This window comes from Drosophila hydei, unplaced genomic scaffold (genome assembly GCF_003285905.1).
Source record: "Drosophila hydei strain 15085-1641.00,03,60 unplaced genomic scaffold, DhydRS2 tig00000001-arrow-pilon, whole genome shotgun sequence".
Taxonomy (NCBI): Eukaryota; Metazoa; Arthropoda; class Insecta; order Diptera; family Drosophilidae; genus Drosophila; species Drosophila hydei.
Window position 1 is genome coordinate 2627393 of NW_022045643.1, and position 15843 is coordinate 2643235.

The following is a 15843-nucleotide window of genomic DNA, read 5'->3' on the forward strand; positions in this document are numbered from 1 at the left end:
ATTATAATGATTATTATAAAGAATTTTTACAACCGAAGCAATAGTTTCTAAGGTTCCAATAGTATATACATAAATATATATATATACATATATATATATGTCATATATATAAATATATATATATGATATATTTAATCATATTTTAAGCAACAAACGAGGGGACGACAACAATTAGTTACCACTTAAGATAAACAATCAAATCGCAAATATCTTATTTTAGCATATGGTGTAGCTTATCTATAAGAATGATACACATATACACTGACATAGCGCTCGATTGATCGTTGTTTTTAGCTGTAAAAATGGAGAAAAAGAAACATATAAACCACAATTTAAATTGCTAGCGTGTAAGTCACCAAAGTTTGTATATAAAGTTAAAATAAAATAATTCAAATATTATTGCGCCTGATATACCAATTTAAAAATGTAAAAATCCGCCACTTACCACAGTTATCGAGTATCGATAACGCTACAAAGTTGACTCGATCAGCAGTGAACTAGTTCGTCAGACTGCTAAGCTTACGAGAAAACAACACAAATTTAAAGCAGTCATTCTGTTATCTAACTATCGATAAAACTTTGCTATGGTGATAATTATTTCAATTTGACTAACAGTAAACACTTAAAAACAGAAGAAAAGTTAAGCATAAATCATTTAATTGTTTATTTACATAATCCATAACACAATTAGATTTCTATATATATAAAACCAGTCGCATTCGTCGCTCTTCCCAATTACCCGCTAATGTTTTCGCTTTTTGCCCACTTTTGGCTTTCCACCGCCTTTCTTAGCTTTGCCTCCGCCAAACTTTTTGCTTGTATAGTTTTTGCTATTCGACCTTCGCTTCTCCTCCCACTTGAGCTGTTTATCAGACGATTTATCCTTGTTGAAGACCGCATTGCTGGTGCCCTGTCCCTTGGTTTTGCCAGTTTCCTCGAGCAGTGCTGAGAAATCATCCGCAGCAGCAAACAGCGAGCTCATGTCTACAGTGCGATCATATATATATTAATGTTTGGAATAATAGTACTAAAAATAACTCATACGAACCGTCGCTGTGTTTTAGTTTCTGCGCAAAGTTGCGCTCATTCAAGGCGACATCTTTGCGTGATTTCTTTGTCTTGGGTGGCGAGTCCTCGTCATCATCATCGTCCTCGTCGGGACTCTCAGGAGCCTCGCTACCATCACTATCGTTACCCATGTTTAGTAAGCCATCATCATCGTCGTCGTCGTCATCATCATCATCATCATCATCATTGTCATCCAATGGTTCCAAATCGATTGAGCCTGTCTCATCATCCGACTGATCCTCTGCACCTGCATCCGATAGTTCATCCGCCTCCTCGTCCTCATCTTCATCCTCATCCTCGGCATCATTATCATCCCATTCGTCCTCCATTTCATCATCTTCTGTTTGTTTCTTTTTCTTTTCCTTCTTTTTGGACTTGTCCGCCTGCAGCTCACCGCCCAGTTCCTTCAAGTAATTTAGCTCCTCCTCATCCTGCTCCCCATCTTCACCTTTCTTCAGCTTTTTGCCAAAGAAATCATCCAAATAGGATTCAAATTCATCATCATCCACTTCACCCTCTTTTAAATCATCATCAGCCGCTTCTGTAGCTTCTTCCTCTACTTTTTTCTGTTGCTTAGTCTGCTCCACCAGCTCCGCCAGTTTGCGTTTATGCTCCAGATAATTGAATATAAACATCTCGTCCTCTGTGCAGTTTGTCTTGGTCAGCGACTTAACCGGCTTGCCACGTGCTCCGAAGGACGTGTATCGTTTGTGGGCAGCGCTGGCGGCTCCATCAACTGCCTGCTGATAGTCCAACTTCTTGGGATTCTTGAATGCAAAACGCTCTAGGAAATGAGGCAATCCAAAGTCACGCAATGGATCGCCATAGTAATCGATGCGTTTCTCTAAAAAAGAGCGAGAGAGATGAGATATACAATAAAATAAAATTGTGATTAACGATTTCCACTTACCCAGGAGTATCTGTTCGGCAAATACCTGCACCGTGGGATGATAATGTTGACGCAGTAACAGCAGCTCGTTTCGTAGGGCGTAGCCAGCGCCCGCAAATGCCGGCACTCGATGATATGGATCGTATTTGCAGGCATCGATGTCGCGCACCTTCGCCTCGGTGGCAACAAGATTGACATGATGCCAGGAGCTTGCTACAGGGTCCTTTTCCTTTTTCACAGCAGAATCAGTTTGCTCGTCATCTGCATCTTTATAAACCTCCTCGCCATCACTGCCAAACTTGTCCAAATCCTCAGCTGCAGCAGCGGGCAACAGTTGCTTAGCATTTGCAGCCATTTCTATATCTCCAATGCCACCAACCAGCTCGCGGCGCATTCGCAGCAGCTTGTGGAGAACAATCAGGCAGCCTGCGGACATGTTGGGCGGCGCATAGAGCGCCAACTGGAGCAGCCGCTTAACAAACGCCTGAGCTCTGGCCACATGTTTGTCAATGTGAATGGCCCGATGCACAATGTGCAGCAGTTGGGCTGCAGTCTTGCCACCAATGTTGATCAGATTCAGATCCAAGAGTTTAATGTACAGCGCATTGTAGAAACGATCCGTTTTCTCGGTTTTCACTGTCACCAACTGCAGCAGCAGGCCCAACGTTTGTACCGAGACTCGAATATCGGCCAAGTGAACCAGACGATAGATGGTATCCTGCATCTCCTTGGTCAGAAGCTCGGTGCTGCCCTTCGCCGGTTGGGCCTCGGTGATGGCCTTTTGCAAGCAACGCAGAATCGCTTGCATGGTGCGATTATTGACGGCGCCCTTCTGCACAAGCACCTTGAACAAGGCAAAGCATATGTTGACCAGCTTGGTGCACACTTCCGGCCGTCCAGAAGGCGCAATGCTGGCGAGGAAGCACAAAGCAAAGTGCTGGGCACGTTCGGCAATGTTGTTACGGAAGAGCAACTTCTCGGCCTCGGCTACAATGACGCCGCACATGTTGGGATGTCTCTGTGCCACCTCGCTTAGATGATGTAGCGCCTTGGAGGCGATTTTGGCAATAGGATCGCCTAATTTGTTAATAAGCATGGTGAGCAGCATTTGCTCCTTCTCTGGTGCATAGGCGAGCAGTTTTGAGGCAGCCACAATGGCAGCCGTTTTGTTATGTTCCTGACCCGTTTGTAGTCCTTGCATTAGATTCTTCAAATACTCATGATACTGATCCTTCAGCTCATTCTCAAAGTACCAATAGGCATAGATGCGACGTGTTTGCTCCTTGTGCAGATCCTGCTTCTTGAGCAGCTTCCAATCAGCGCCACGCGTGTGTATGGCAAGCAGTTTGCGCTGTGGCGGCAGCAACACCTCTTGCCACAGATCCGTCAGCACAGCAATGACATCGTTGCTGCTTTTGTTGGATATTTTGCAGAAGGCAATCAGGTTGGACAGTGCTTCCAGATTGCCCAGCGGATTGCTCGTCACAAGCAAAGCACCTGCATTGGCACGATCCTTGGCTGTGCCCTTGTGCAGCGCCGTTTGCAGCCAGCGCGCATCGGTGGGATTGCCTATAATTAAGATTACTTAGTATTTTAATATTCTCGTACATATATTTATAAAAACTCCTACGCTTATTGAACGTGTTCTTCTCAGACTCAAAGGAAGCTTTGCATAGATTGAACAACTCCAGCTGCTCGTTCTCCTTCATGTCCAGGACTTCATCGGTGCTCGGATATTCTGTGTGCTGCATAAACGTACGCAAAATCATATTATATATTCAAAGATTTTTATTTTTATATTAATACTTGCCACTTGGTACCATTTCTTTTGTGGGTCGTAATCGTCCATTTGGAACTGTTTATTATTCCGCTTCTTGGGCGCAGCCACATGTGCCTCATTTTCACTTTCACTGTCCGATCCTTGCTCCTTCTCTTCGCCATCTTCGTTGAATTTTATGCGCTGCGGCTTCTTTGCCGTGTTTTCATTATTGAAGATTAAATGATTGCCCTTTTTTGCCGGCTCCGATTTGTGCTTATTAAACTTTACTTCCTCCTCTTCTGCATCGCCATCCTCGCTGAATTTTATCCTCTGCATCTTTTTCACCTGTCCATTTGTCGCACTTTTGGTGTTTTGTGGCTTGTTTGTGGGCGCCTTTTTGTTGTGCTTCTCCCACTTGGGTTTTGCCACAGCTTCACCTTCATCATTGAATACAATCTTTTTGTTTTTTAATGGTCCAGCGATTTGCACGCCTGTAGCTACAGCTGCCGGCATGTTTTTAGCTTGTTTAAACAATTTTTCATTAAATAAAATAGTCAAAATAATTGAACAGCTCTGCACGTGTGCTTTAAAACCGCCGGCATTCACCACGAAGCGACTACACACACATGTTCAGTGTGACCGCAATAACGTCGCTATAATGCGTCGCCCAACTGCTTCAGTATATTGCTAACACTGGAATAGTATTCTTTAAAGAAGTCAGTATATTTTTGGTTTCAAGACCTGGTAATACCACCATCCAGTATTGGTACATTGTCAACATACGCAGGAGGCGTCTGCGTCGCACGGCTTTAACCAGTAGGTTTTTTATTTAAAAATATAATTAAGCCTCGCGCTTTGTTTTTTGTTGTTCGCTGCTGTCCAAACACAAGCCGCAAACGTGACTCGAATAAAAGCTCTATAGCGCTTGTCAACGCAGCAGCAACAGCAATAGCTAAAGCTTCGTTTCGTGCATTCGCCCCTCGCATATTTTTTTCGCTGCCTTTATTTTGTGCTGTCTTTCGTGCGCGCATTTCCATGGAAAACGTTAATTTTTGTTTAATTTATGCGAAATTACACAAATCTAATGTGAGGAATATGTAACAAAATAAACGCTGGAACCAACAACAACGGACAACGAAGGGGTAAAAACTCAAGAAAAATTTGTGCAAAAAACTGTGACGACGAAAGCAGAAACAGCAGCAGCGGCAGAGAGCGGGGCAGCGTTGCGGATTGTGCATTAGTGTTTGCGTGTGTGTGTGTGGGGGCCCAACTAAATTAATATTAAGCGGTCTTCTCCTGCACCTCAATTCGTCTCGATTATGACGGCGATGATGGCCAATTTCCATGTACAACATTGGCGCTTCCACAGCCAGCTGCTATTTGTGCGAGTGTAAACAAAGCATCACACACACACATACAAACGCAGGGCAGGCAATATAAGACGAAGCAGACGGAGACGTCGGCGTCGACGTCCTTCACCTTGCGCCTGCTGCGGCTGCGACGTCTGTCCAAGCTGTGCACACATATTGAGTTTCAGTTTCATCTTCACAACCTGTTTACCAGCAAGACAGGAAGTTTCGCAAAGTGCAGCAGCCGACAACGACAACAACAACAATAACAACGACAACGGAAGCGTCAACGCTTCGCTGAGCCACAGCCTGTGACTTTATTTGGTCAGAAGCGGCTGCAGCTGCTCCCAAAAAAAAACCAAAACCACTCGACAGAAGCTTGCTTGAGTAAGTGTTCCATTTTCGCTGTTCCTATTATCAATCTATTGGGAATTAACACAACTGTAAAACTTTTGTATCCTTTTGTTATGCCAACTGTTCTAATTTTTGGGTGGTGGTTGATCGCCACCGCAAATTCAGGTTACAGTGTGCGTTCCATAAATGAAACATTTCGCAGTAAATAGGAAGTAATCAGTATTTACATTTTTATTTTATTTCTTGCATATAACAAATTTTATATGAAAATATTTATTTTAGTCTTTTTGATTGAATTGCATTTTTCAATGGAAATATCTACTTTGGAATATCCTCTTTCCAAGCGACATTTGCTGCTTTAAAATGTGTTTTTCTGTGTCGCCGCATCCGCTTTACAACACAAATTGTTTCCGTCTTAGTAATTGCTGAATAGCTTTGTTTGTTAGGCGTTATTAGTTCAAGCTTTTTTGCAAAGTTTATCGTTGTAATTAATCAGACTCTAAAAATACGGGCTACTCTCATAGTGTACTCACTCAAACACCTTACCTCCGGCTCTTATCGCTTGCAACCGCAACTTTAGCACGCGCCAAGAATTCTTTTGAAACTCGTTGCAGTCGCAGCTAATTTGACGTTTTGAATGCTCTGTCTGTGGTTGTTGGTATTGCTGTTGCAACTGCGCGCTCTGTTATTTACTCAGTCTCGGTCTCTCTCTCTCTCTCTCTCTCTCACTCATGTATGGCCCACTTGCATGCAGCTGCTGCAGCGCAGTCGCCGTCTCAGTCGCCGTCGCAGTCTCTGGCGCTGTCACCGTTTATAGCTGACGTAATACTGTTTACTATTGATAATAAAGTTTCGACGCCGACGCCGACGCCGACAGCGGCAACACGTCGCCAATTTTAATTTGCTGTTTGTCCATTTAATGTCATATAGCACTTTCGCTAACAAAGTACTTTAGGACCGTTATGCTATGACACTTTGGGTTCAAGTTCGCTGCGGCTATTCGAAGACCGAGGCGAAGCAAGCAACAAGTTTGAAGGCACGCCCCAACCCTATTCAAATTGTTCGAAACAATTCAAAGAGTTTCCGTACACAACATACGTGAGCAGCATGCAAATCGAAATTTCCCATATTTCGTGAGCGTGGGAAGTACCACAATTAAGTAGAAAAGAAAAAGAAAAACAAACAAACCAATTTCAATGTATGCAGCTTGTTGCAAGAGTGAATGGTCACATATTAAAACTATGTCAAAATGTTATGAAAAATACAAAAAAAAAAAAAGGAATTTTAAGTAAATTCTTAAATACTCTGCCAATATAATTTAAATTACTATATATAAAAAAAAAAAAACAAGAAAAACACTCGAAATTTTAGAATTTGGCCAATGGAATTATAGAAAGGGGGTTTATTGATAGGAAATTCATTATTTATAGACATTATTATATACATAGACAACCTATTTTTTTAATCTGCCCAAAAGCCGCTCCCCTTCAATATTTCTATTAAATTTTAAAAATTTACTTATTCATTTTACTTGTTTCATCAATGTTTCTTGTAGTTCATAGAATAATGGGTTCGCCTGCGGGTGGCGATGGCGGCGCCAGCGAGACGGCCTGGCTGGAAGATTTGCTTCGTGAGGTGCAGCTGGAACAGTTCCTGGAACGCATACGCGATGATCTGCAGGTGACACGGCTGGCGCACTTTGACTATGTGCTGCGCGACGATTTGGAGCGCTGCGGGCTTGGCAAGCCGGCCATTCGGCGGCTCATGGATGCAGTGCGCAAGAAGAAAGCGCATCAGTGGCGCAAGAATATACTCTCGAAGCTAATCGGCGGGGGCAAGCAGCCCTCGTCCAAGAAGCAGCAGCAACAGCAGCAGCAGCACATGCAGCCGGGCGCGTTGACGTGCCTGATCCATGAGAAGGACATCACGCTGGGCTTGAAGCTGGGCGATGGCTCTTTTGGAGTGGTGCGACGCGGCGAGTGGAGCGCCTCGCCGGCTGGCAAGGTGCTCCAAGTGGCCGTCAAGGTGCTCAAGTCGGACAATCTAACCCAACCTGGCATCATTGACGATTTCTTTCGCGAGGTGCAGGCCATGCATGCCCTCGACCACTCGAATTTGGTGCGTCTGTACGGCGTGGTGCTATCACAGCCCATGATGATGATTACGGAGCTAGCGGAGCGTGGCTCGTTGCTGGACACACTGCGCAAGCAGTGCCGCCACACCTCACTGACCCACATCTGGAACTGGTCCGTGCAGATTGTCACTGGAATGGCCTATCTGGAGCAGAAGCGATTTCTGCATCGTGATCTCGCCTGCCGCAATGTTCTGCTGGCCGCTGGCAATAAGATTAAGATTGGAGACTTTGGTCTAATGCGTGCTTTGCCCCAGGAGGATGACTGCTACGTGATGTCCGAGCATAAGAAGGTGCCGTTTCCCTGGTGTGCGCCCGAATCGCTACGTTTTCGTCAATTCTCGCATGCCTCAGACACCTGGATGTTTGGTGTCACGCTGTGGGAGATGTTTAGCTTTGGCGAGGATCCCTGGGTGGGGCTGAACGGCTCACAGATCTTGCGCAAGATCGATCGAGAGGGCGAGCGACTGCATCAACCAGACGCCTGCCCGCCCGATGTCTATGCTATGATGCTTCAGTGCTGGGATAAGACGCCAGCGGAACGACCCACGTTCGCGGCACTCAAGTAGGTTCCAGCTAGCTCTATTTGAACCATTGCTAATCCAAAATTTGATACTCGCTTACAGAGAATATCTGGCCAGCATGTCGCCGCCTGTGATGCGCGCCTCGCGCAGTTATCATGATGCCAAGGGCCTGCAGATCGAGCTGGGCGATACCATTGCCATCATCGATGGCCGTTCGGAACTGAAGCTAATAAAGGGTCAAAATCAGCGCACCTACGACATTGGCATCTTTCCGCGCTCCCTGCTGGAGCAGCGTCGTCAAAACGATATACAAATGCGTGGCAACAACGCAACGCATGGTTCGTCCTTTGGCATCTGCTGGGGTGGTGGTGGTGCTGGTGGTGCGCTGCCGAACAGTGAGGAGCGGCAACGCAAGTGCGCCTCCCTGAAACCGCAAGCTACGCAGTCAGCTCAGACCGGACATGCCAAGGAGCGCAAGTCCATATCGAGCAAGCAGTTTGCCTACAACAAGCTTGTCAACGATTCGGCTGGGCTGCAGCGACGGAATGCGGTGAAAACCAAGAGTCTGGCGGGTCCACAGCGACCACCGCCGCCTCAGCAGCAGCAGCAGGAGGAGGGCATACTGATTGACATCTCGCCAGAGATGAGACCTAGTGCTGTGTTGGGTGTTGGCGACAGCTCCTCGCTGCAGCTGGACAGCAGCTTTTGCCTGCTCGATGCGCCCATTGATGTGCCCACTTTCAATGAGAGTGGCGCAGGCACAACCTATTCGTCGGGTCCCAATACGCCCACCTTCTTCAACGAACAGCCGCAGTTCGACTTCGAATCGAACGGTGCCTCGCCAGCGCGACTGCAGCCGCCGCCCTATCAAATGCCGCCCACTTACTCGAACACCATGGAGTTTGCCCAGCAACAGAAGCGCGAGCAGCAGACGCCCGTCCGCGATCCGTTCGATACGAGCAGCCTAGACGCTAGTGCAGGCGCTCTAATGCTCTACTCAAATGCGCCAACTCCTGATCCAGTTGCTGTCGTTGCTCCCATCTACGGCAGTCCAGCAGCGCGCAAGAATCTGTTTGGTCTGTCCAATGGGCATGCGAACAAAGAGAACATACCTGCTTTGGAGTCGGCTGCCATGCAGTACAATCTAAGCAATCTCTCCTTGGAGCGGAATGAGGTGGTCGCCAATGTGCAGCTGCAGCAGCAGCAGCCACCGACTACATCAGAGAGCGTACTGCTGGACAAATCCTTCATAGCTGAGCTAGAGAAGGATATGTACAGCGGCAGCAGTAAGGCGCAGGAGGATTACCAGCGCAACTCGGCGCAGATGTATGCCAACAAAGAAGTCGTCTACAAACAGAATCTCACACCCTTGAAGAATGCCGCTGGTAGTGGCAATCACTCTAATCACTCCAGTCCCACATCCAATGCCAGCCAGGCGTCGCCCACACCCAAACAGAACAATGTGGAGACTGCCGCAGCAGCGGCAGCAGCAGCCGCTGCCACCACCACGACCACGCAGAGTCTAGTGAATCGCATCTGGTATGAGCGTGTGACTGCCATGCCCTCCGAGTATTACGCACAGCCGCCACCCGAGCAGTCGGAGCAACTGTATCAGAACCATTTGCAGACACAGCAGTCACAGCAAATGCAACAGCCGGAGACGCACCACTCCTTTGTGGCCATCTCCAATCGGGTGGTGGCTCCGAAGAGCAGCGTCTATGCCTCCAGTTCCTCTCTCTATGGCAGCATTGCAGCCACTGGCGGAGAACGCTATGATCCCGTGGCTGCTAGCATGGCTGGCTCCGTCTATTACGGCCAGGTGCCTAACGGCGCCGGTGGCGCTGCTCTTTACGATGAGGTCCCTCTGGATGATTATCTGCGTCCGCATCGCCCGGCGCCTCTGGCACCGCCACCACTTTCGGCACAGCAGATTCAGCGGCGTCTGGACAAGATGCGCCAGCAGCAGCAGCAACAGCTCGAAGGCGCACATCAGCTGTATGCTCCAGTGCCGGCAGAGGCGCAGCGTGAGCAGGAGAAGCTGCAGCAGCTGCTGCTCGAGTTGGGCAGCGCAGCTGTCGAGCAGGATGTACGAAATGCGCTACGCGCCGCCAGCGGCGATGTCCAACTAGCTATGAGGCACTACAAAATCGATCAGCTCACTCGGCTGGGCGTGGCAGGCAGGCCGCAATGTGAGCAGGCGCTACAGCAAACCGGTTGGAGCTTGGAGATGGCTGCGGAGGTGCTGCTGCAGCAGAGTTAAAGGATGAGCCAATTAGTTAGCAGATCGGGCACAATACGTTTAGTAAAGCTTCATATATAAATTAGTATTTGATTGACCTTGTCTATTTCATATTTATTAACAAATAAGTCTCGAATCTGCGCGAAATACTCTCGAACTAAGATGAATACAATTTCAGCAAATGGAATCAAATGTCCAATGACTGTAACACACACTCACACAAAAGCATATATTTTTATGTTTTAGCTTAAGCAGAGATTTGAAATGAATATTTTGTAATTGTTATTGCATCCTAACTGTATATAATTTGATGAGAAATTTATTAATTGCACCCATATATGCAACAACTAACGATGCAAGCTAGAAACTGCGAAATTACTAATGAAAAATGTCCGCTATTTAGTTAGTTATTAAATAAATAAATTATATGTAACTGTTATAAAATAGAGGTGCCTTTGTATTTCTGTTATGAAAACCATTTGAAAATAACGAACGAATTGTACCATTGACTCGTTACTTTTGCATTCGCTGCATGCTCGCCGATAACACATTTCATCGATTGTATAATTGTGTATTTTTAGTTTTTCGCGGTATGGTCACACTACTGAGCGCTAGTTTAGTTGCAATCGAATCGCCGAAGGTAAGAGTCTACGTGGTCCGTATGCTGTTGTTTTCGTATGAAAAAAAAAACAACAATTAAATTGTGCTCATATGTGTGAGTGCGTGTGTTAGTGTCGCCTAAATTATGACGCATACTAAGTGCAGGCGCATATCAATGTGATAAAGTATTGTGCAACACTTGAACAGCATGAAAAATAACAAGGAATCCCAAAGGCTGCACTTCAGTTCGATACGCGAAAAAACCAGCAACCCAGAATAAAAGAAGCAAAGTGCGTGCACTCGGCTTATGCCCGTTGCTGTGTGCGAGTGTATGTGCGCGCGCCAGTGTATATGTGCGTGTGCAAAATTATGTAAAAAAAACAACAATAGGCACTTTTGCTTATTGTTTGGCCTGGCATCAAATGGTTGTTGCTGTTGTTGCAACCATTCGTTCGTTGTTCATTGTTTCGCTGCGTTTAAATTCAAAATTAAGACTAATGGCAAATGCAATCTAAGAGCGGCGCGCGCGGTGAAATGTGTTTAATATATTAATGTATCGAGTCATAAATAAATGATTGCTTTTCAATTCCAATTGACTCGCGCTCTCCCAATTACGAAATGCAGCCACGCTCAAAATCTCGTCGTTTCTCTCGCGTTCTCTCTCACTCTCTTGCGCTGTCGCGAGGCTGCAGCGAATGCCAGTGCACGAAAAATTTCTTGACGTCAGCAGCGGTATCGGCGTCGGTGGTGGCCGGTTTTATTTGTTGTTGATATTTATTGGCGATTGGCAGCACTTTAAAAGTCCTATGTACTACCCGTTCCCCAGTTCCCCCATTCCACAATTCAAATTCCTTAACCATTTGATCTACCTGCCGCTGCCACAGCCGGCGTCGCTGCTGCGACCGCGGACACGTCTGCATTAAGCATTGCTGTAAACTCTGAGAATTGGAAATCGCTCTCTTTTTCTATTTGCTGTTGTTGATGTTGTTGTTGCTGTTGTTTGTTCACAGACAATTAGACAAAACGCAAAGGCAACGATAACGAAATAAAATTCTCAGTTTTTACTCTTCTTTTTTATTTTCGTCCCATGTTCTTCCGCTGTTATTTACAACACTAATCATAATAACAGTGGCAAACGGATCAACCAAAAGCAGCGCAGCAGCAGAAACTGGCAGAGTCAGAAAACGCAGCAGCAGCAGCGTCAAACTCCAACAACAAAATGAGTTGGGGTACTGAGCTATGGGTAAGTTGTTATTTTATTTTTTGTCTTATTCTTGCCTTGTTTGCTTGTTGCTGTTCTTGTTGTTTCCGTACGTCAAGCTTAAAGTGCAAGCGTGTGTTTGAAGTGTTCTCGCGAGGTTGAACTGGCTCTCTTGCTCTCGCGCTGCCTCTCTCTGTCCCTCTCTTGACCAACAGAACGACGACTTAAGAAGAAAAAAAGATACTAAAAACAGGTTTTCCGTGTTTTATGTAAATTGCGGGCCGCAAGCGTGGAATTCTTCTCGTTGTTGTTTTTGTTGCTGCTGAATGCTACTTTATTATTTTTGGGTCTGTTCCAGGCAGCCGTCAACTGATTTTTTTCTTAACTGTTTTTCCACGGCCTCCTGCCGCCATTTGGCACACAGCTGTTTTTTTCTTTTCATTTTTACTTAACTCGTTTGCTGACACGCCCGTTTTTGGCGTTTTACCTGAACGCCGCCCCCGTCTACCCCACTTTGCATTGAAATGTGCTGCCTCAGCTGCTGTTAAGCGGTGGCTGGACTTTGTAGTTTTTAGCGCTTATCACGTTTTTTCTTTCCTTTTTTCTCAATTTTTTTGCTATACACTTCGATGCAATTTCTTTTATATTTTCGATTTCAATTTCAATTTCGGGGGTAGTTTTTGCGTGACACCCGGCAGCACACCCTCAAACTCTCTTTATCTATATGTAGGTGTGTGCCAGTCAGACAGTCTGCTTGCCTGTCTGTGTGTGTGTGAGTGTGTGTGTGTTTGTGTGTGCAGCTGGTAAACTTGCCACCGCAGCAGCTTTGCTCTGCTCTCTGCCAGGATAAAATTGCATGTCTAGACAGTCGCAGTCAGCGTTATCTATTAGCTTTTAACCCTTTCCCTTTTCCTTTCCATTTTTGCAACTGGAATGTTTCCGGATTTTGATAGTTTGCTAAACTATAAGCTGACTAATGCAAGGGAAGTTGTTTGAATTTCGTATTTAAGATGGAAGTATGAACAAATGAACAGTACAGCTTCACTAATACAAACGTTCGCAAATTTGTTTATAGTATACAGTGGCTATAAGAATCTTGAGTCCAAGTTTGAGAATTACATATAAATCTCTAGTCTTTCATTAAAAATGGTTTCATTCCATACAGCTGATTGTCAAAATATTCTATTGATGATTCCATCAAGGCGTTTTCCCCCAGTCAATCAAAAGTTTACAACTCAATCGCTGCTCATTGTCTGAGAACAAGCAACAAAAAATGAGTAAAAATCAGTAGCTACTATGGCCAATTATTGTTATTTCTTTTGCCATAAACATTTCAAAATTTACATAAAAAATTTGCGCCATAGAAAAAAACAGAAACATTTCTTTTGTTTGGGACATGGAAACAACGTATTTTACATATCATGCGAAGAGTGCATGGAGGGAGTGAGGTAGGAGGTAGGAGGTAGGAGGTAGAGAGGAAAGTGTGTAAGCAGAGTATTAAATACGTTTAATTGATTTAAACACGTAAACGAAAATATTGGTAATGCAAATTCCAAGCTTCAAGCCTGGCTAATAAGCGGGTCAATTGCGAGGCCTGCATAAAAATAGAAATAAGTATCAGAAATTCAAAATAAAAACCAAACCAAACGAGCCACGGCTAAAACAAAAAACAAAAGCCAAAGCCAAAGCCAATCCAAGCGCCAGTCAGCTAAAGAAATAACAACAAAACTTTCTTTGCATTTTTGTTTCGCCTTATTTTTACCCCTTTTCTTTCTTTTTTTTTTTGTTATGAACAAAATTTTCACTTTAATTAAATTTAAAGCATGCGCCGACGTCTTTTTAAGTCCATTACAACTTGGCCCCTTGCATATGCAAAAAGCAGAAATTAAATCAAATAAAATTGTCATAAAAAGAGTCGTTATTTTAGGTGAATTTCTTTTTTCTTTATTATATATATTTTTCTTTTTTCTATCTTTTATTTGGTTCGTTGACGCCCTCGTCCACCTTTTGCTATCTCTTTCACGCACGCTCTATAAATAGTCGCCTGTCAACTGAAAATCTCTTTGGGCAGGGAGCGGGCAGGCCTTAGGTTTAGTATTTTAATTGGGCTGCTGCGCTCATTGCCATAATCTAAATAAACTTATTGATTAGTGCTAAGAATGTTCGGATCGATAAACATGTTCCCTAGGCAGGTGTAGGCAGCATTATTTTGTGGTTAACTTTAGGTCTGGGAAGGTCGCAGCTGTAATAATATGATTTACTGTTGAAATTCGGCCTGTTTGCAATATGTTATAAATGCTTGTTGCTTTTCCGCATACTTTCAATTCATATGTTCATTTATTTTTATTATTTATTCCACATAAATTGTAACTTTATTTATTATGATTTATCAGCTGTTTTTTCTTTTGCTGGTTTTTGCAGCTGCTTAAGCTTTGTTTATTTGTTTAAATTATTTATATTTTTTGTTGTTATTGGCATTTTTTAATAAGTATTTCAAATCTTTGACTTATTATTAGAATTCGATTTGTGAACGCTTTAAGATATTACAAATTGTCGAAAGTTTTTAATCATATATATTTTGTTACGCTTGTGAATATGTATCTATCTATCTTGTTATATTTATAGCTTTGCATCTAAATATATTTTGTTGTTGATCAGCTGTTTGAGCGCACAGCACTTGTCCCTGTTCGTGTGTTCCTCCATCTCATTGTCTTTTATGTCGAGGTCTCTTTCGGCTCCTTCACACTCTCCAAGCACCTAAACTCGTTGTTCAATGCCGCCAACACGACTCACTTTAAAGTAAACAATTTTCTTGTTTTTGTTTTGTGTTGCAGTTTTTCAATAGGTTTTCATGACATTGAAATTGTATGTGAAACGCGCAGTAATTTACCAAAGTCTTAAACATAACTCTCAACTCACTTCTTAGTCTTTTGTTTTTGTATCTTTTTAGCTGTTTCAGTTTTTTTGACACGAACTTTTAAAGCTAAAAATAAACAGTAGACGAATGACAGAGATGAATGTAAAGTCTCAGCATAAGAATGGACAAGAACTTGGACCCATATATCTTTTAGCAGTTCCAATTACTGCTTGCAGTCGGGCCGTTAATTTAGCTAACGTGTGCGTCATGATTAACATTGTGGCACACACCCCTCCATGTGCAGCAGCAGAAGTGCGACCCCAGCGACGACAAGGGCTTCCAATTAAAGCACAGGGCGTGGTCCTGGGGGCGTCGGCGATTTATGTGCTCAAGGCCAAGTTGTCAAGAAACGCATTTTGATTGCGGATTAGAGTTATGCACACACATATTCGTTGGGGTCGCACCCTAAGTGCAAATCTTCCTCTTTGTTGTACAGCATCCCATCGATTTTTGCCATTGCCAGAGACCTTCAGAGGGCTGCCAAGATGCTAGACAGCTACTTCTTGGCGCCATTCGCAATACGCTTGAACGTGGCATTAGTCTAGAACTTGCCGGTTCGCCTTGGGATTTGCAAGGATATGGCAATTCGAGCCACGCGACGGGTGGTTGCAAAAATTCTTGTTGATTTCATTGCATCCGGTGAATTTTCCTTGACATTTCCCATTTCCCATATTTGAGATTTAAGACGCATTTCGTGTTGTCCAAGGGGTTGCATTATTATTAGATCTAGAAAAAAACCCCTAGCAAAATTGACTATGAAATTCATTTAATTTATAATGTAGAGCTTAATTTTTGACAATTTTCTATATTTA

At 44.2% G+C, this 15843-nt stretch overlaps 3 protein-coding genes across 9 annotated transcripts in view; 2 read left to right on the plus strand and 1 right to left on the minus strand.

Moving 5' to 3' along the window:
* Positions 1 to 715: 715 nt before the first annotated feature.
* On the minus strand, positions 716 to 4334 carry LOC111604777 (uncharacterized protein F23B12.7). Its single transcript, XM_023322984.2, has 5 exons — positions 3768 to 4334; positions 3588 to 3702; positions 1979 to 3526; positions 1049 to 1912; positions 716 to 984 (listed from the first exon to the last, which is right to left on the minus strand). The coding sequence occupies exons 1-5, from the start codon at positions 4227 to 4229 to the stop codon at positions 743 to 745; spliced, it is 3231 nt and encodes a 1076-aa protein (XP_023178752.2). The 5' UTR covers positions 4230 to 4334; the 3' UTR covers positions 716 to 742.
* A 150-nt stretch (positions 4335 to 4484) lies between these two features.
* LOC111604767 lies at positions 4485 to 10538 on the plus strand. 2 transcript variants are annotated; one of them, XM_023322965.2, is made up of 3 exons: positions 4485 to 5452; positions 6975 to 8115; positions 8177 to 10538. In XM_023322965.2, the coding sequence occupies exons 2-3, from the start codon at positions 6986 to 6988 to the stop codon at positions 10332 to 10334; spliced, it is 3288 nt and encodes a 1095-aa protein (XP_023178733.2). In that variant the 5' UTR covers positions 4485 to 5452; positions 6975 to 6985; the 3' UTR covers positions 10335 to 10538. The 2 variants fall into 2 exon arrangements, with proteins under 2 accessions (XP_023178733.2, XP_023178732.2); XM_023322964.2 differs by lacking the exon at positions 4485 to 5452 and having other exon boundaries at positions 6895 to 8115.
* Positions 10539 to 10913: 375 nt separating this feature from the next.
* LOC111604762 (formin-binding protein 1-like) overlaps positions 10914 to 15843 on the plus strand; it is a 33026-nt gene continuing 28096 nt past the window's right edge. For 3 of the 6 annotated variants that reach the window (XM_023322956.2, XM_023322958.2, XM_023322959.2), the window contains exon 1: positions 11536 to 12156. In XM_023322956.2, coding sequence (XP_023178724.1) covers positions 12133 to 12156 — 24 coding nt within the window. In that variant the 5' untranslated portion in view covers positions 11536 to 12132. Of the gene's footprint in view, positions 10954 to 11148; positions 11204 to 11533; positions 12157 to 15843 lie in introns of those variants that run through there. The other 3 variants (XM_023322955.2, XM_023322960.2, XM_023322957.2) reach the window with 3 other exon arrangements.